The sequence below is a fragment of the Trachypithecus francoisi genome, unplaced genomic scaffold, assembly GCF_009764315.1.
Source record: "Trachypithecus francoisi isolate TF-2019V2 unplaced genomic scaffold, Tfra_2.0 Lachesis_group3, whole genome shotgun sequence".
Taxonomy (NCBI): Eukaryota; Metazoa; Chordata; class Mammalia; order Primates; family Cercopithecidae; genus Trachypithecus; species Trachypithecus francoisi.
In genome coordinates this window covers 159,869,887-159,890,494 of record NW_022681468.1, presented here as the reverse complement: position 1 = coordinate 159,890,494, position 20,608 = coordinate 159,869,887, and the positions used below count along the sequence as shown (strand labels likewise).

At 45.6% G+C, this 20,608-nt stretch overlaps 1 protein-coding gene across 2 annotated transcripts in view; it reads right to left on the bottom strand.

The window, feature by feature from the left end:
• Positions 1–15,338, bottom strand: part of FAM189A1 (family with sequence similarity 189 member A1) — a 466,288-nt gene extending 450,950 nt beyond the window's left edge. The window contains exon 1 of one of the 2 annotated variants that reach the window (XM_033190738.1): positions 14,926–15,338. In XM_033190738.1, the coding sequence (XP_033046629.1) occupies positions 14,926–15,144 (219 nt within the window). In that variant the 5' untranslated portion in view covers positions 15,145–15,338. The remainder of the gene's footprint in view (positions 1–14,925) is intronic. The other variant, XM_033190739.1, reaches the window with a different exon arrangement.
• Between the last annotated feature and the right edge of the window lie 5,270 nt (positions 15,339–20,608).

Sequence of the window (20,608 nt, the reverse complement as noted above, 5' to 3'; positions counted from 1 at the left end):
TGTGACAGAGAAAGGCCTCTGGGAGCAGCACATGGGAAGGCTGGACCTCTCTGGTATTGGCCTGTGTGACCTTCCTCCTCCTGTCCTGCACCATTTCCCTTTCTGAAAGCCTTAGGGCCAGGCAAAGTGGCTCATGCCTGTAATCCCAACACTTTGGGAGGCCGAGGTGGGAGGGTTGCTTGAGGCCAGGAGTTTGAGACCAGCCTGGTCAACACAGCAAGAACCCATCTCTACAAAAAATTTAAAAATTAGCTGGGCATGCTCCTGAGTGCCTGTAGTCCCAACTACTCGGGAGGATCACTTGAGCCTAGGAGTCTGAAGTTGTAGTGAAATGTGATCACACCACTGCACTCCAGCCTGGGTGACACAGCAAGACCCCGACTCTTAAAAAAAGGAAAGCCTCACCCAAGTATACCCTGGGGAGTCTCAGAGTCCTTTCAACTGTCCAACCCTGTGTCACTGATGTACTTAATGGGTACAATGTTCAGTATTTGGGTGATGGATACCCTAAAAGCCCTGACTTCACCACTATGCGATCTGTGCATGTAACAAAACTATACTTCCACCCCATAAATCTATACAACTGAAAGTAAATAAATAAAAATTAAAATTCAATAGGTGGTCCAGAAGATGGAATTAAAGAAATCTCCTGGATTATAAAGCAAAAAGCACAGCAGTGGGAACTGTGAGAGAGAAGTTAAGAGACCTGGATGATCAACATAGAAAGTCAACCTGGCCAGGCACAGTGGCTCACGGCTGTAATCCCAGCACTTTGGGAGGCCTGAGGTCAGATCAGGGCCATCCTGGCCAACATGGTGAAACCCCATCTCTACTAAAACACAAAAAATTAGCCAGGCATGGTGGTGGGCACCTGTAGTCCCAGCTACTCAGGAGGCTGAGGCAGGGGAATCGCTTGAACCCAGGAGGCAGAGGTTTCAGTGAACCAAGAGCGATTATGCCACTGAACTCCAGCCTGGCGACGGAGCGAGACTCTGTCTCAAACAACAACAACAACAACAAAGTCAGACACCTAACGAACAGGAGTTCCATAAAACAGAAACGAAAGTTGAGGAAGTAAGGAACAAACATTTCGGCATTAAAGAAAGAACACAGAGTAGCTCAGACCCATCACTAAGTTCTGCAAAATATCAGAAAATCAAAAACAAAGAGTAGACCCTAGCAGCTTCCAGAAGAGCAAGTTAGGTTACCAGCAAAAGAAGACGAACCAGACTAGCATTAGATGCTTCTTCAGTGATGTCAATTATGAAGACAATGGTGTGTTGCCACCAAAGAAGTCACAACAGAGGGTTGAAATATTTAACTCTGAGGAATAGGGAGGGCAGGAGATGAGGAGTAGGTTTTGCCTTTCATTTTGTACCTTTCCATACTGTCTGAATGTTTATTTCCATGAACATATACTGCTGTTATCATTATCATCATCACCATCATAAAGCACACATATATATGGTTTTATGCAGACACATACATATATATTTTAATACATATATGTATGTTTTATGGTGATGATGCTAACAGAAATATATGAAAACAATCAGTAATATATGAAAAGATTATATATGAAAAAGATAACAGAATATATGAAAAGTACCATATATAATATATAATATACATTATATGTAATATATATTACTATACGCACACACACATACACACACACATACAGCACTAGTATGTGTTCTCAGGCAGAAGAAAAAGAATGCTGCACTCCCCAAAGAAATGAGCCATCAGCCTCTTCCGCTTTCAAACAGAGCAGTCATACCCCAGAGCAGACACTCTTCATAATAGGCCAAGATAAGGCAGGAGAGGCAGCTCACCTATGCCTATGCCCAGCCCAAGCATCCAAAGGTGAGGCCGTCAGCTGACATGCTCTGCCCACATCGAGACATCAGATAGACCGATAGAGAGAGAGAGAGAGAGAGAGAGAGAGAGAGAGAGAGAGAGAGAAATGTGCTTTCAGTACCAGGGGAGCATATCACAGCAGGGCTTTCTCCACACAGACACAGTGCCTCTCTACTTCCTTAAACTCTCTTGGATGTCACCCCACTCACCAAGAGGCATGTATCAGGGCCACTGGGAGCAACCATAACTAGAACTTTTGAAGTCACTGGATAGGTGCCTTGCTCAGGGGGTTTCAAAGGTTTTTGTTTTCTTCTTTTTTTGTTGTTGTTGTTATTGATGATATGGCAATAAAGCCATAAAGTATCATGAAATGTATATATAATTATAAGTACACTTTTTAAACACATTCTCTTTTCTCCAAAGAGAAAGCTGATCTTGGGGAGCAGCTATTGACTATGTTATGACAGACTCACAGCCCTGTTAACCTACTCGCGTTTCCTAGGTGTTACTTCCTCTTATTGAAGAGTCCGCTCTGGGGTGTCTCATACCCTCTCAAGGCACCAAAGACAGGGGCAGGCCCAGAGAGAGGACCTGGGTGTCACCAATGCTGGATTTAATGAATTGGCAGGTGCAAAGCAGATGCTATGTTCCTCTGCTTTTTTCTGACACTGGGTCAGAAATCAGTTTCTAAAAACATAGTATCCCTTTGTAAATGGTAGAAAAGAACTCGGGTATAATTGAAAAAAGATATGGTTTTTTTTAAAATCAAGAGACTGATGAGGACATGCTCACTGTGGCTAAGTTGCTTATTAACATGTTAAGTAGGTAACATTATCATAATCCTTTCAAATTCTGCTGAGGGTTCCAAAAATGTCTTTCAAAATCACTATCCCTATTCACTATCAAAGCCATTATCTGTAATTTCTCATTACAGATGAGAAGCCAGCACATCTCTTATAATTAGTTAACTTCGAGGTTTACTTTTCAAATAAAAATTTGCTTTTTCATGAAGTTCCACATGTTCTCTGTTTTCTCTGCAAAAGAGTGAGCTTAAACTTTATGGATTTATTTTAGAACAAATAACTTGAATGTTTATGTAATAATTATGTCATAGGCTCTAGTAGCTGGGATGCAAAAGAAGTCGTTTGTTTACATTTATTATACCCTAAATACTTGACTCACCAGCACCCCTTCCTCCCCCGCAAATGCCAGTGTTTTAACATCCTCCATTCCCGTGGGCCGCCTGCATCACCCTCCATTTCACTGTACTATGTCCTTCAGGTAAATTATGACACTTTTATCAGCAGTTGGAAGTGGAGCTAAGAGCAATCCAAGCTTATAAATTGAAACTACAATTCCAGAACATGATATCAAAAATGGGGAGACGTTGGTCAAAGTGTGCACGTTTTCAGTTAAAAGATGAATCTGTACTGGGGTTCTAATGTACAGCCTGGCAAGTACAGTTAATAATACTGTCTTGTATACCTGAAGTCTGTTAAGGGAGTAGATTGTAAATGTTCACACACACACACAGAGGTAACTATGTCAGGTGATGGATATGTTAGCTCGATTGTGGGAATCATTACACAGGTATACTTACATCAAAACACCATACTGTATACCTTAGATATATACCTTAAATATGACAAATTTTTTGTCAATCATCACACCTCAATAAAACTGGGGAAAGGCCGGGTGCGGTGGCTCACGCCTGTAATCCCAACATTTTGGGAGGTTGAGGTGGGCAGATCACAAGGTCAAGAGTTCGAGACCAGCCTGGCCAACATGGTGAAACCCCATCTCTACAAAAATACAAAAATTAGCTGAGCATGATGGCACCCAGCTACTCTGGAGGCTGAGACAGGAGAATCACTTGAACCAGGGAGGCAGAGGGTTGCAGTGAGCAGAGACCACACCGTTGCACTCTAGCTGGGGTGACAGAGTGAAACTCCGTCTCAAAAAAAAAAAAACTGGGGAAAAAATTTTAAATGCCTAAATGCAGGAATAGAATTCAGGTAGGCCTGAAGCCCGGGCACACCAGGGGACAGTGGGCCTGGGAACCACACCTTAGATTCACCTGGCCTCCGGAGAGCAAGGCTGGGCTGCACCTGGCCAACACACAGGCAGGCATGTAGCCGGAGCTCCAGAAAAGCTCAGAGGAGCCACTGCGTATCCCACCTCCACCACGAAGGCAGAGTAGGGTTCTCAAAGGCCCTGAGAGGACCCCATTCCCTCATCAGGCAGTGCTCCCAGCAGTACGTGCCTATGGGGAACCAAGGAGGGCGAGGTCCTGGGGACTTAGAGGAAGCCCTGTTCTAGCCTTTGCTGTCTGTCAACATCCCTCCTTCCATGACTGTCATCCTGAGAAGAGCTCTGTAATGACAAAAGAAAAAAAAGCCACATGGTTTAAACTCACTGTCAAACATGGAAACAACAGAGTCTGAAGAAACCATCCTAGGTTTTATTATAATTTCTTTACTCTTCAACAAAACTATCAGATACAGTACTTTTGACCTTCTCAAAATTCCAATTCAAAATTCCCCCAAATAAAAAGGTGAAATACAAAGGAAAAAAAATCTCTTTCACACACTCAAATTATGTAGACCCCGGCATAATGTTCAAGGTCCGTTTTCTTTTGAAGAATTATTTTTAAAGGAACCAGGGCAGGGATTCTTCCTGTGGGGCTACAGAGTAGAAGATGGCAAGGAGGGGGTGGTGAAAGTATAAAGAAACCATTTGGCTTGAGCAAGAAGGATTGTGGTCACAGCTGTCATTTAGTCTGGTGCACTAACAGAAAACACAGATTTAAACAGATTGTTAAAGAGGAAAGTGTAACCGCTAGAAGAATGGAGACGCACAGGAGAGAGTGGCTGGAGTTCATGAATACACATTTTTTAAAAGAAGACATACGAATGGCAAACAGGGATATGAGAAAATGCTCAACATAACTACTCATCAGGAAAATGCAAATCTAAACCACAATGAGATATCATCTCACACCTGTTAGAATGGCTATTCTCAAAAAGACAAAAGACAGCAACTGTTGGCAAAGATATGGAGAAAGGGGAACAATTTCTTTGCTGGTGGGAAGGTAAGTTAGTACAGCCATTATGGAAAACAGTACCAAAGCTCCTTTAAAACTTAAAAATAGAACTGTCCCATGCAGCAATTCCACCTTTGGGTATATAACCAAAGGACATGAAACCAGTATGAATGAAGAGGTTATCTGCACTCCCATGTTCTAAAATGAATTCATAAATCCATCATACATACACAGGAGAGAATGGGAAAGCTCTTCCTACAGTAGAATAACAATTAATAAATGTAGAAGGAATGGGCCAGGCGCGGTGGCTCATGCCTGTAGAGATTCCCCCGGGTCACTGCATCCCTTGTACATCAAGGTTTCTTTCATGGCAGATGCCACGTCATTTTTCTCTCCATGTATCAGAACGACAATTCATTCCTTGCATGACAACGGAGTGGAAATGCAGGGAGACCTCAATGACATTTTACCCAGCTGACAAGGAAGAGACAAACTGCCTTGTCCCAGGAGTCTATGAAACTAGAAACACGGCCGGGCGCGGTGGCTCACGCCTCTAAGTCCACCACTTTGGGAGGCCGAGGCGGGCGGATCACGAGGTCAGGAGATCGAGACCATCCTGGCTAACACGGTGAAACCCCGTCTCTACTAAAAAATACAAAAAACTAGCCGGGCGAGGTGGCGGCGCCTGTAGTCCCAGCTACCCGGGAGGCTGAGGCAGGAGAATGGCGTAAACCCAGGAGGCGGAGCTTGCAGTGAGCTGAGATCCGGCCACTGCACTCCAGCCCGGGCGACAGTGCAAGACTCTGTCTCAGAAAAAAAAAAAAAGAGCATCCATGAGTGGTGAGAATATACACTGAGTTTTTGGGGGGTGAAGTAGCGTCACATCCACAACTTTCTCCCAAAACACTGAGAAAAAACTAATGATAATTGAGATCTTTTTTACCTTGAGAAAGAGAATGTGCACAAGCTCAAGCCATGGGGTGCATGCAATAAAATGTTTACAACTCGGGAATTTAAAAGAAGAGACACAGGAATTCTTGGTTCTGTGGTGTAACTTTTCTATAAGTTATAAATTATTTCAAAACATTTCCAGAAAACAATATTAAGAGAGAGTTTCATTGTTTTTCAGCATAGAATTTGGCTACGAGCATTCAGTGCACCATATCTTCAAATAACTAGGACTTTTTACCTGATGCCCAAGGGAGGGTTCTGTGTGCGTGTGTGTTTTGTTGTTGGGTTTTTTTTTTTTTTTTTTTTTGGTGTTTTTTGTTTTGTCTTGTTTTTGAGATAGGGTGTCTCTCTGTGACCCGGACTGGAGTGCAGCGGTGCAATCTCAGCTCGCTGTAGTCTCAACCTCCCAGACTCAGGTGATCCTCCCACCTCCGCCTCCCGAGTAGCTGGAGCTACAGCCGTGTGCCACCATGTCCAGCTAATTTTTTGTATTTTCAGTAGAAATGGGCCATGTTGTCCAGGCTGGTCTTCAACTCCTGGCTCATGTGATCCACCCACATCAGCCTCCCAAACTGCAGGGATTACAGGCGTGAGCCACCACACTCTGTCAGGTTTTTTTTTTTTTTTTTGAGGCGGAGTCTCGCTCTGTCGCCCAGGCTGGAGTGCAGTGGCGCGATCTCGGCTCACTGCAAGCTCCGCCTCCCGGGTTCACGCCATTCTCCTGCCTCAGCCTCCCGAGTAGCTGGGACTACAGGCGCCCGCCACTGCGCCCAGCTAATTTTTTGTATTTTTAGTAGAGATGGGGTTTCACCATGGTCTGGATCTCCTGACCTTGTGATCCGCCCGCCTCGGCCTCCCAGAGTGCTGGGATTACATGCGTGAGCCACCTCGCCCGGCCGTTTTCTTTTTTCTTATCTTTAAAATCCAAAGACTTGGCAGTCGCTCACACCTGTAATCCTAGCATTTTGGGAGGCCGAGGTGGGCGGATCATGAGGTCAGGAGATCAAGACCGTCCTGGCTATCACGGTGAAACCCCGTCTCTACCAAAAATACAAATTAGCCGGGCGTGGTGGTGGCGCCTGTAGTCCCAGCTACTAGGCAGGCTGAGGCAGGAGAATGGCATGAACACGGAAGGCGGAGCTTGCAGTGAGCCAAGATTGCGCCACTGCACTCCAGCTTGGGCAACAGAGCAAGACTCTGTCTCAAAAAAAAGAAAAAAAAGAAAAAAAAATCGAAAGACTTGGAACCAACCCAAATGTACATCACTGATAGACTGGATTAAGAAAATACAACACATATACACCATGGAATATTATGCAGCCATAAAAAAGAATGAGTTCGTGTCCTTTGTAGGGACATGGATGCAGCTGGAAACCATCATTCTCAGCAAATTATCGCTGGGACAAAAAATCAAACACCGCATGTTCTCACTCATAGGCGGGAAGTGAACAATGAGAACACTTGGACACAGGGAGGGGAACATCACACACTGGGGCCTGTGGTGGGGTTGGGGGAGTGGGGAGGGATAGCATTAGGAGATACACCTAATGTAAATGACGAGTTAATGGGTGCAGCACACCAACATGGCACATGTGTATACATATGTAACAAACCTGCACATTGTGCACATGTACCCTAGAACTTAAAGTATAATAATAAATAAATAAATAAATAAATAAAATTCATTATTTTACAGGGAAACATGTCAATGCTGACTATTCTCCATTGATTTCTCCCAGTTACACAATGCATCCTTTCAAATCTTCTTTTATTTTAGGAAAGTTTTCTTGCATTATAGTTCTAAATATTTATGCTATTCTATTGCTTTGTTTTTCTGTCCCTGGACACTAATTATACATATATTGGACCTCCTTTGCCTGTGTCCTACATTCCTTTAATTCACTTTATCCCCTTCTTTTTTTATTTTTCTCCTTTTCATCCTCTATTTTTATTTCCATGCTTCCTAAGAATATTTGCTCCTGTGTTTCTTCTAATTTAGTCTTCATTTTTGAAACTCATTTTTTCCAAACTCTTTTCTGACATCTTTCTGTTCTCCTTTCATAATTTCCTGTTATCTAGCCATATCTTTTGTAGCTCTTACAATTTCTGATTCAGGATGGGAGCAGTCATTCGTGCCTATAATCCCAGCACTTTGAGAGGCCAAGGTGGGTTGACTACCTGAGGTCAGGAGTTGGAGACCGGCCTGGCTAACACAGCAAAACCACATCTCTACTAAAAACACAAAAATTAGCTGGGTGTGGTGGAATGCACCTGAAATCCCACTACTTGGGAGGCTGAGGCTGAGGCAGGAGAATCACTTGAACCCGGGAGGCAGAGGATGCAGTCAGCCAAGATCAACAGCCTGAGCAACACAGTGAGACTCTGCCTCAGAAATAAAGAAATAAAAATAAATAAATAAGTATAACAAAGTTTCTGATTCATACTACTCTTATGAAACTTTATTTTCTTTTAGCTTATATTGAAATATTAATTTATAATTTTTCTGGTGTACTCTCATTTTCAGTAGTACCACTATGTTCATTTTCATCACGTTTTCATTGAATAAATGTTGCATGAAGTGGGATCGTATTCCTTTTTTGCTGTCCGTGATTAAATGAGGAGGAAGTTCCTAATAGAACAGGAAAGTTCCTCATGAAGGGATGGACTAGAATAGCTTTCCCACTTGGCTCTACTGATCTGTGAAAGACTCAAAATAGGAATTCTCCATGTATCCACTTGTTTCCCAGCATCAAGTCCAGAACCCTTGTAAAGCTCAGAAAGATCTCTTGCCTTTAGTCCTTTGCTCCAGCTCTAGAACTTCTAAGTCTTTCTTTTCCAAGGCTCTAAGCTCTCAGCTTTTGATGCTATCTTTCACTGTTAAAGCAGTTTTGGAGATCTTTTTCCTTGGGGGTCCCCTCCACACCTCCACCCTCTGAACTTATTTTCTCTTGCCACCTGTCTTCTGCTCAACTTGGTGTATGTTTCCAGTAATGTCTGCTCAAGGTGAGGTGCTGTCCTTCTAGAAGGGAGGACTTACTGTACGTTTCTAAGATTCTCCAAGGCCTGTGCCACCACATTGATGCTGATTCTCCCACATCCACACACAGTTGGTTGCTCTCACCTGTCGCCAGAAGCCTGGGAGTCCCTTGCCAGTTTTGCCAGTTGCTCTCAGGTCTGTCCACCAGACTTCCATCCTACTTTTGGGAGTGAGCAGCTCATGCTAGTTTTTGGGTTCCACCACCTGTCAATAGTTCCTTTCATTTCCCATCACTCCCCTGAGGCCACTGCGGCTCTTCTCCAGGTCCTTCTGATGCTGGTGGTTTGGGCACACCCACCCAGTCCTGGGAATGGGGGAGGGGAGAGAGTCCCCATCACTTTTGTTGACACATCCTCTTTGGGCTTTATCTATGGCTGTCTTGCTGACTGGTTTAGCTTCCAGGAGGAGTTCAGGGGAGATTGAAAAACTACTTTGCCACCATGAATACATCCCCATAAAACATATTCTGAAGGGCATAAAATAAGGAACAAAGAAATGAAGAGACATACTCTGTTTCTGAATTGGAAGATTTAATACGATAAAACTGTCAGTACTCCCAAAATTGATGCATTATATTAAAAGTTTTAAAATTTCCTATCTGGCAAGACACCAAAAATTAAGCAAAATGAGAAAATATTTGCAACACATAATAAAGTATCCATGGAAATCCAGATCCAAAGAAATATCTTTCTGCCTCTATTAAATTAATAAAAATGCTCAGCATTGCTAATATCCCACGCTGCAAGAGGACAGGAAAAGGGGCACACACTGTAGGTTTCTGTGGGTGGATGTGCCTACATTCTTCTGTGAAAATTAATCCAGAAATAGCTAACAAAACTCCCCATGTGAATGCTCGCTGACTAACAATTCCACTTTGGGGAGTCGATCCTCAAAATAAAAAAGCAGTGGCATCTCAGGCTGGACAAGCAGCACTGTTTGTAGACACACAGAACCAGCAGAGATTGTTCCCAGCAGGAGAATAACTGAATAACTTGTAATAATTCACACTTTGGACTATTCCACAGCCATTAAAAATAATGTGTTAGAAAAATAATAATAATGAGTTATGGCTGGGAATATTCGTTATACATTAAATTTTCAAAAGAAGTTACAGAGTATTATCGGTGATATAATGTAATTTTTGTAAATTGTTTTTAAAAAGAAAAGAAACATTTTCCATACACATATATATACATTCTAATACATTTTATGATTATAAAGGAAAGCATGTAAGGACTACATTAAACAACACTGGTAATACCGGTGGTGTATGGGTAGAGAATTGGGGTAGACAAAAGCTATATATTGTGTGTGTGTGTGTGTGTATGTGTGTGTGTGTGTGTGTGTATATATATATATATATTTTTTTTTTTTTTTTTTTTTTTTGAGATGGAGTTTCACTCTTGTCCTCCAGGCTGGAGTGCAAAGGCATGATCTCGGCTCACTGCAACCTCCGCCTCCTGGGCTCAAGTGATTCTCCTGCTTCAGCCTCTCAAGTAGCTGGGATTACAGGCACTCACCATTACACTTGGCTAATTTTTGTATTTTTAGTAGAGACAGGGTTTCGCCATGTTGGCCAGGCTGGTCTCCAACTCCTGACCTCACGTGATCCACCCGCCTCAGTCTCCCAAAGTGTTGGGATTACAGGCGTGAGCCACCATGCCCAGCCACTTTTTTATTTTCAGTTATTTTTACTTTTTATATATTACTTTCAGAGTATGAAAAAAATCCAGTGGAGTTGCTTTTTAAAGGAAAAATACACACACACACACACACAGAGAGAGAGAGAGTCAGCTCACAATGGCTATGTCTTTATCAACATATGTAACTGGTAATGTGGATAACTCACAATGTACCTGTTTGCCCCTGAGTTCTGGGCATTGATAAAATCTCCAAGAGAAATAACAAACTACTCTATTAAAGGATAACTATTCAAGACCTCCATCCAGCTCTCTCAGTCTTCTAAACTATGAACACAGCTCATTACCTCTCAAAATGGGCAGGACGTCTATCCACAAGGGAACTGATCCACCTGCTGACTCACTGGCTGGCACAGCCCAGCACAAGAAAACCACCTGCAGGGGTACTCAAACAACGGAAACTGCACAGCTCTGTGTTCATCACAGACCTCCGGCCAGGCCTGCCACCCACTCCTGTCTCCAACCTTGCCGAATCCTCCCTTTCAACCTTAAACTTCTTCAACTTGGCCCAACGGAATGGCTCCTTAAATTTCTCTTGTATCTTCACCTTTCCAGGCACGTTTTATGCTTTTCCTAAGAAACAGAGAGCCTCCTTGCTGAAGTGGACCCCTTTACCAGCGTGCTTTATTTCACCCCCTTCTGCCTAATGGTTAGCAGGAGTTTGGCCTCTAAAAAGTCAGAGCAACTAAGTTCAAAGCTACTTCGTAGCGGAGTGACCTTGGGTAAGTCACTCATCCCTCTTCCCATCAGTTTACTCAGCAGAAGTACCAAGATTTCTTAAGGCTTTGGCTCAGAACAGAGTCAGGCTCAGTTCTGCTGTGTTCCACTGGCTAAGGCAAATCAGAGGCCCAGTCCAAACTCAAGCAGAGGGAACCACACAAAACCCTGAACACCAGCAGGCAGAGGCCACCAGAGTAATGGGCTATTACACACACAGTAAGTAAGTGCTCACTAAGCATGGGCTGTCTGTCTTAGCTAACAATTTTGTTTCTTAAATCTAGGAGAGTTGTTTTTACAATGGGTTTTCACCATGTGCAAACCAAAGAGAGGGCCTAGAAAGCCGTATGTTGCTAAAGAGCACATAGGTCTCATTTTAGAAGATTTAGAGAAACCAGAGGGAAGCCTTAAGCCCCACAGTGTGGATTTCTGTATGAAGCCAGCCCAGCTGCCATTCTTTTTTTTTTTTTTTTTTTTTTTTTTTTTGAGACGGAGTCTCGCTCTGTCACCCAGGCTGGAGTGCAGTGGCCGGATCTCAGCTCACTGCAAGCTCCGCCTCCCGGGTTTACGCCATTCTCCTGCCTCAGCCTCCCAAGTAGCTGGGACTACAGGCGCCCACCACCTCGCCCAGCTAGTTTTTTGTATTTTTTTTAGTAGAGACGGAGTTTCACCGTGTTAGCCAGGATGGTCTCAATCTCCTGACCTCGCGATCCGCCCGTCTCGGCCTCCCAAAGTGCTGGGATTACAGGCTTGAGCCACCGCGCCTGGCCCCGGCTGCCATTTTTAAATGAAGAACAACCTTGGCAAGGCAGTTGCACCAATCTCAGCAGGCAGGCATATATATGGCAATGGGTCAGCGTTTCCCACTCACAACCATGTTAACATGCAAACCTGTCTCAATACAGCAGGAACCAATCATCATTTCTGCAAAGGGTTGCAGACAACAGGTGAAAAACGGTATACACTGTAGCGTACTGAAAGAACTTTCAAGGTGCTTGCAGCAAAGTAAGTTTGAAGACAGAAAAGAAGCCCATGAAAAAACAGGCGGGTGGGAGATGGAGGACCTAGGACAGAAGTCATCTTATAATCTCCAAAATGTAAGCAGAGTGTGCTGTGTTCATTGTTGATCTCCAGAGCCTAGAGGAATGTCCATATGTAGGAGAACTGTATGGAATTACTCTGAATCATAAGAAGTTAGAACAGGTTATAGGCCGGGCACAGTGGCTCAAGCTTGTAATCTCAGTGCTTTGGGAGGCCGAGGCAGGAGCATCCCTTGAATCCAGCCTGGGCAACATAATGAGACCCCATCTCTTAAAAAAAAAAAAAAAAGTTTTTAATATTAGCCAGGCATGGTGGTACACACCTGCAGTCCTAGCTACTTGCGAGGCAGAGGCAGGAGGATCGCTGCAGCCCAGGAGTTCCAGGGTGCAGTGAGCTATGACAGTGCCACTGCACTCCAGCCTGGGCAGAACAGTGAGATCCTGCCTCTTAAGGCAAAAAAAGAAAAATAGGTTAGAGATGTTGAAGAGAATAACACTGCAAATGCAAACTGAATTAACTGTTTTTTTTGTTTGTTTGTTTGTTTTTGTTTTTTTGTTTTTTTTTGTTTTTTTTTTTTTTGAGGCGGAGTCTTGCTCTGTCGCCCAGGCTGGAGTGCAGTGGCCGGAACTAAGCTCACTGCAAGCTCCACCTCCCGGTTCCCGCCATTCTCCTGCCTCAGCCTCCGGAGTAGCTGGGACTACAGGCGTCCGCCACCTCGCCCAGCTAGTTTTTTGCATTTTTTAGTAGAGACGGGGTTTCACCGTGTTAGCCAGGATGGTCTCGATCTCCTGACCTCGTGATCCGCCCGTCTCGGCCTCCCAAAGTGCTGGGATTACAGGCTTGAGCCACCGCGCCCGGCCGAATTAACTGTTTACACATTTATTTAACTCTTTAAAATGTAGGGGATGTGCACTTTTCACATAAATAGGCCTTTCTACTGCGTCCAATTAATGTTTTCCCCTTTAGGTTTATTATTAAGAGGCAGTTCTCTCTCCACACCCTTGGGAACCCAAGGCTAAACCAGGAAGGGGGGCCTCAGGGAGGAGCCAGCAAGTGGAGCTAATTCACCAGTCTGCCACCTGTAGGCTGGTTCCAGCAGACTTTAACCTCAATGCCCGCTAGACAGACATGAAAACAATGCATATTAAATAATGGTAAAAACTGAGCAACAGATGTGTGAAAACTATATGGAGAGGGGCATTTAAATCATGGCTCCCGTGTGCTTGCCTCCAACCTCCTCTCTTTTATTTGAACACTCCCAGCTGTGACCACACAGTCTGTTGTTCCTATTCAGCTCTCCAAGGCTCACCCTTGAAATAAGCTTTGAAAGTTAATACCCCCATTAGGATGAACAACCACACCTGTATCGATCGAGGTGTTCCAGAGGCAATTTTGCTCAGATCTTATGGTAAAAGCCATGCAATGAACTTAAAGAACAAAGACAATTATGAAAAAACAAATAAGCAAGGCTGGACGAATTTTTTCAAATTTTAAAACTCAAGAATAGCAAACATTAGTTATAAAGGACTGGTTTGGATTTCTGTAGATGGAATTAAAACATACTGAGTTTACAAGCCTATGCGATGTATTTCAGCACGATACACCAAACGCAGTTACAGATGTCAAGAGTTCTCAAAACAAGTGCCTCTCTTCATAAATATCTGCTCTGCATATGTATCTCTCCCATTCCCATAACGTCCATTCTTTTTAATATAGGGAAAAAAACAACTTGCATCAAAATGCTACAAAATGCCAAAAATTAACTCTTGGGGACAGTCACTTTAATAGAGATGTCCCGGTGTCTTTCTCTTATGGAGATTTGTTCATCACTGGCTTCTCTGATTTGGTGGTTAAGAGTCTGAAAATCGGTCATCCTTAAGGTCTGGAGCTCAGAAAGCAGCCACGGCCCCCGCACCGTACCCGCCCCCCGCCCCCCTCCCCCAGACCCCTGCCCCACGATGCCGGATGCGGGTCGCCTGCCCGGTACCGCTGCCCACAAACCACGCTGTTCTGGGCGGACGCGGGAAACCAGAAGTGCCCGAAGCCAAGTCGACGAGTGACCACAGGGGGTTGGCCGGTCCCCGATAGCCGGACTGACCCAAAACCCGACGGAACGCGCCCCGCGCCCACCCCCTCACACCCCGGGCCAGGGCAGCCGCGAAGGCAAGAGGCGCGCACACACGCTGCTCTGCTCCGGGTTCGGATTCCACCTCCTCGCCTCGGCCTCCGCCGCTCGGCTGGCGAGGTCGTGTCCCCGGCGCGCGCGGTCCCCGGCGCTCCCTCCGGCCGCTGCGGGCTCGGAGGACGGCGGGCGCCTGGCTGCTGTTTTCTCTAAGAAAAGTAACTCCGGGAATCAGCGCAATAGGAGCGGGAACGCGATGCTCTGAGAGCGGCGAGCCGGGCCCTGGAGTTATTCTGCTCGGAGTTTCGAACTGCGCCCCGCGCTGCAGCTGCTCGGCCCCGGCGTTAGCACCTGGAACTTGCCGCCCGCGGTGGCGTCCCGGCGGCTGCAGCGCCTCGTTCCCCCGGCCCGCGCAGTACCCGGAGCCCGTCCCCGTCTGGCCGCGGACACTCACCGAGAAGCCTGCCCAGAAGGGGCAGGAGTGGCGGACGCGGGCCGAGGTGGTGAGCGCCAGCGCGGCGAAGCTGACTGCCACGATGAGGCATCCGAGCGCCATCTGCGTGGCCCCGAGCGCCAGCACGATGCGGGAGCGGCCCGGGCACTCGCGCAGGCGGGACAGGCTGCGGGGCAGCGCGGCGGGACGCGGCGCTCTGGAGCCGCCGGCCGGAGGCATCGCGCCGGGCGCCCGCACGCCTCGCCCGCTCTCGCCCGGCCCGGCGCGCGCCGCCGCCGCCGCCGCCTCTCCTCACAGAGGGTCCGAGGCAAGTTGCGTCGGGTGCGGGGACGGCCTCCCAGCCGGCTACGGGGGCCGCGGCGGCCGCGCGCCGGGAGCGGGCCGGGCCGGGCTGGGAGCCGGGAGCCCGCAGCCCCCGCCGGTGCCCGCGCCCATGCCGCCGCCGCCGCGCCGCCCGCCCGCCGGCCGCGCCGCGCCTCGCTGCGCCCTCCCCCGCCCGCCCCGCGCGCTCCCCGGCCCGAGCGCGGGCGCGAGCCGCCGCTGCTGCCGTACCGGGCGCGAGCCGCAGCCGTCCCCGGGCGCGAGCCCCGCCGCCGTGCGATGGGCCCCAGCTGGGGCCGGAGCGGGAGCCGGGAGCCGGGCAGGAAAGGCGCAGGTGCGGTCCTCGCGGCCCAGCCTCCGCGCTCACGCCTAGCGCCCTGGCTGTAGCGGGTCTGCGGAAGGAGAGCGGGGGCGGCAGCGCATCAAGGACAAGGGCACCAGCCTCCGCGGCAGAGCCCTAGGTCGGCGGCGCGGAGGGGCCCGGGAGCCGGGCGGCGGGCCGGCCGAGCCCTCAGAGCCTGGGGCCGGCTCGGGATGGGCGCGCGGGGCGCTGAGGACGGGGAGACGGGCTGGGAGCAGACAGGAGGGAAATTCCGAGCGCTGGGCCGCAGGTGTGGCGGACAGGAGCGTCTCTCGAATGCAGAAATCCAAGATCCAAGATGCCGCTTTTCTGCAGTTCGAGAATCCCAAGCCCTCCGCCGAGAACTCAGCTCCGGAGGACATTGAGAACATTGCCAGGATACATACGATGTCTCTTACCCACCTTTGGTTTGCATGCTTTTGATACAAGTTAAAAGTTTGGGCTTTAAAAAAAAATTGCACAAAACGAATTTAAATGAGCAATATCATTAATAACCGATTAAACCATCTCCACTCCCTCTTGCCAGCATAGAGTTTAAAATATCTAAGTACTGGCCCCTTTGGAATACCAGGAAAACCTGCAGGTTTTGATTGTCATAATTCCTTTGTGGCCACCTTTAAGACTCTGCTTGTGTTGAAAAGGGCTTCATTGACAGATTAAGAGATCCACCAGCGTTAGGGAGTCTGAAGGGAACAGACATGAAAAGGCAAAGTTCAGAGTAATAAAGGGAAACGGCCGGTCATTTCCTGAGACCATTCTTCCGTGGCTTTCTGGCAGACCTTACTGTTGGATGAGAAACGCTGGAGAGTGTCGTCCCAAAATATCTCAGTTGCTGGTGCTTGAAATTTCACCGTTAGAGATATTGATTCCTTTGGGGCTTGACGATCCTCTATTAAAATGCAAATTCCTCTTGAAGGGGCTATAGCTCAATCCTTTATCAGCCAACACCTTAGCAGGGATGGGATTTATTTTCCAATTTAACGAGATGGCCAAGGGATGAACAGGGGGTAGGGAATTCCAGATAAAGTGGCTGATCTCAAAATGCTGGCCCGTGGCCAAACGCTGCCTTCTCCCCCCAGTTCTTATCTGTAACAGGACTAAGCCTCTGGCCAGCATTGTTTAGAGCACTCCAGTGCAAATTCCAATTTCCTGGAGATATTTTCTGCCTAGAAGTTCGTAGTGCAGCACTTTTTAAGAGCTTGAAACAATACAAGGCATGACCCTGGAGTGGCAGGAAGTTAAGTTCGCATTGTGATCATCTCCCCCATTCATTCATTCATTCATCCATTCATTCATTCATTCCTCCAACAAAAGTTCATAAAGAGCTCTCTAATCAAAAGGCTTTTTTTTTTTTTACGTTCTTAGTGTACATCAGTGAACAAAACAGACAAAAATCCCTGCTTTTAAGGGACTCAGAGAGACAGACAATAGCCTAACAAATTAGTGAATTACATTATATTGACATTGTATGCTATTCAAAAAGTAGTATACACCCACTATGTGCCAGGCACTGAAGATCGAAGAATGAGTTGCAAGTCCCCTGTGCTCAGGGAACTTTCTGTCTACTGGGAACACTGCAGGCACACTGGGTTCAGTGTTATGGAGAATACTACACAGTTCCCCCCCAATCCCCCCCCCCAGCCAGAAAAAAAGAATCAGATGATAAGGAGATTTGAAAAGAGCTTTCTGACCACAATACCAAAAAATGGGTTGGGGGTGCCCAAGTGAAAGAATGTTCCGAGGGTGTTACTGTCTGCTGGCAAGAGGTGATAGTGTTTTGGATTAAGGTAGGGATAGTGGAGAAGTTGAGAACTGGGTGTGTTTGGGAGATGTTTAGGAGGTGTCAGTGATGAATTAAATAGAGAGGGGAGCCAGTTGGTGACCTCCAGTGATCTCCCATTTATGATTTAGAGATGCTTCCAAAATATATGTGAATTGATTTGTTTTATTTATTTATTTTGAAAGGTATGGAAAGAAAGCTCCAAGCAGCACAGCAGGAGATTTTGGTGAAGGTGGGTTAGGAGAGGGATCTACGTTCGCTGTAAAATTTCGTTTGCATCTAGAGAAAGAGACTGATCTAGAAATTAAAATTACTTCTCATTTCTGTTGATAAAAAAGCAGTTCTATTGAGAAAAGAAAAACTTAAGACAAATTTAACAGAGTTTACTTAAACAATGAACAATTCATGAATAAGGCAGCCTTCAGAATCATAAGAGGTTCAGAGAACTCCACTCTGCCATGTGGGCAGTATAGACAGAAAAAGACTGAAGAAAGTAGAAATGAGGAACAAAAGGCAGAGTAGTTGTTTCAAAGTTACTTTCCTTGTAATGGTTAAAACAGGGAACTTCCTTATCATGTCTGCTCAAACTGGCCTTTTTGGACATTTATCTATTCTCTCTCTTCTCTCTCTCTCTCTCTTTCTCTCTCTCTCTCTCTTTCTCTCTCTCTCTCTCTCTGTCTTTCCCCCACCCCTCTTCCTCTCCTTCTCCTGATTTCTCATAAAGTCAACTAAACAACTGAGTTTCAGCTTGGTGGATTAGGACTTTAGCATGACTGACTCCATTTTAATTTGTTCTGTCGGTGGGCGCTCTGTCCAAATCAATGGCCTCCTAAAAATTTTATTTCATACTATGTTTTACAGAATTTTTTAATCCTGTTGTATTAAATGTCACAGCCAAAGTTACCTTGATGAACATTTGTAATTTGGAGATATAAATAGGGAGATAAAAGTAGTTAAATTGAGTTGTTTTCATGGGAGTGAATCATAAAGAAAGAAAGGAAAGAAGAATGAAAGGGAAGGGAGGAAAAGAACAGAAAGAAGGGAAGGAGAAAAGGAGGGACAGAGGGTGCTGGCCTGAGCTTAGCCTCCCTGGCACTGATCAGGATAACTCATTGCCTCTCTTTGATCTTCAGTGTTTGTCTCTTGTAAAAGCATTATAATAATACACGTCCTAGTGTTATGGAAGATGCTTGGAGACCCCTGGAACCAAGTTACGGCTTTTCTTCTCCCTAGATCAGATGGGACTAATAGACAAAACCATCGTTCTTTTGGGTTTTTTGTTTGTTTGTTTGTTTTTAAGATAGAGTCTCACTCTGTCATCAGGCTGGAGTAGAGTAGCATGGTCTCAGCTCACTGCAACCTCTGCCTCCTGGGTTCAAGTGATTCTCCTGCCTCAGCCTCCTGAGTAGTTGGGACTACAGGTGCCCACCACCGTGCCCAGCTAATTTTTGTATTTTTAGTAGAGACAGGGTTTCACCATGTTGGCCAGGATGGTCTAGATCTCTTGACTTAGTGATCCGCCCGCCTTGGCCTCCCGAATTGCTAGGATTACAGACGTGAGCCACCACACCCGGCCAAGACCATTGTTCTTAAGCAGAGCACAACAAGGTGGCTGAGCTTCTTGCTGAAAGACGGTTTTCAGGGCTGCTTGCACCAGGGGAGACGAGGAAAACTTACAAATGCCTCGCTCACCACATGCTTGTTTCAGATTCCTGCTCTTTTTGACCTGTACCTCTCTATACATAAATGGATGAGAAAGAATCTAGACCCTTGGCAGCCTCTCTAACACAGCAGAGAGTTGTACTTGGATCTCACAATTTCTGCCCCTGGAAGAGTAACAGGGGAGAAACTCTACTTCTAGGAAAGGCAGACAAGCTACTTCTCCTACTAAAGACAACTTAGAAACCAGGGGGAATATTTTTTAAGTATCTCCTTAAAAGTATCAAAGATTATGGAGATAATGAGGGAACAGTAGGCCTAGATCCAATAGGAGAAGGAATGCGGAGAGGTGTGTGCAGCACGTGGGCTGCCTTTCTAGCTTTGGCAGCTGCACACAGAATCAGAAAGATGAATTTGAGTTCAGGAGTCTCCAAGGGTGGGGACCCAGTAAACCAGTCCCCTGCCTTGTGACAGAACCCCAAATGGCTGCACCCCTGGAGCAGGAAATAAGTCAAACTTCCCTCTTTTTGTAGGTACCCAGAAACCCCAATCCTGTCTTGCTCAAGCACCTAGGAGCTAGCAAAAGCAACAGAAAATTCTCTCTAAGGAAAGATGTTATCATTCTAGGCCTCCAATTATTTCTATGAATAGCATTTTTAAAACTCACTTTCCCTTAACTTCCTCAACATGATAAAGGACATTTATGAAAGACCCACTGCTGACATCATAATCAATGGTGAGAGACTGAAAGCTTCTTCCCAAGATCAGGAATTTGACATGTGGTGAATGTCCACATTCACCATCACTGTTCAACATTTTATTGGAAGTTCAACCAGAACAATTAGACAAGAAAAGGAAATAAAGGACATCCAAATTGTAAAAGAAGAAGCAAAACTATCTCTATCTGCAAATGACATGAATTGATATATAGAAAATCTCAAAGAATTCACAAGAAAGCTACTAGAACTAATAAATTCAGCAAAGTTACCAGGTACAAAATCAACACATAGAAATTGGTTGTGTTTCTGTACACCAATAATGAACAATCTGAAAAGGAAAACAATAAGACAATTACAATAATATCTAAAAGAATGAAATACCTGGGAATAAATTTAACCAAGGAAATGAAAGACATGTACACTGAAAACATTGCTCAAATAAATTAAAGACCTAAATAAATGAAAAGACATGCTATGTTTGTAGATAGAAAGACAATATTAAGATGACAACACCCCAAATTCTCTGCAGATTCAAAGCAATCCCTATCAAAACTCCAACAGCCCTTTTTGGAGAAATGGAAAAGCCAATCTTCAAAATCATATGGAATTGCAAGAGTCCCCAGATAGCCAAATTGTCTTGAAAAAGAACAAAGTCGAAAGACTCATACTTCTAGATTTCAGAAGTTACCACAAAGGTATAGTAATCTAAACAGCATGGTACTGGCATAAGAGTAGACATCTAGACCATTGGAATATAATTGAAGGTCCATAAATAAATCCATACATCTAAGCACAACTGATCTTTAACAAGGGTGCCCAGGTCATTCAATGGCAGGAAGAATA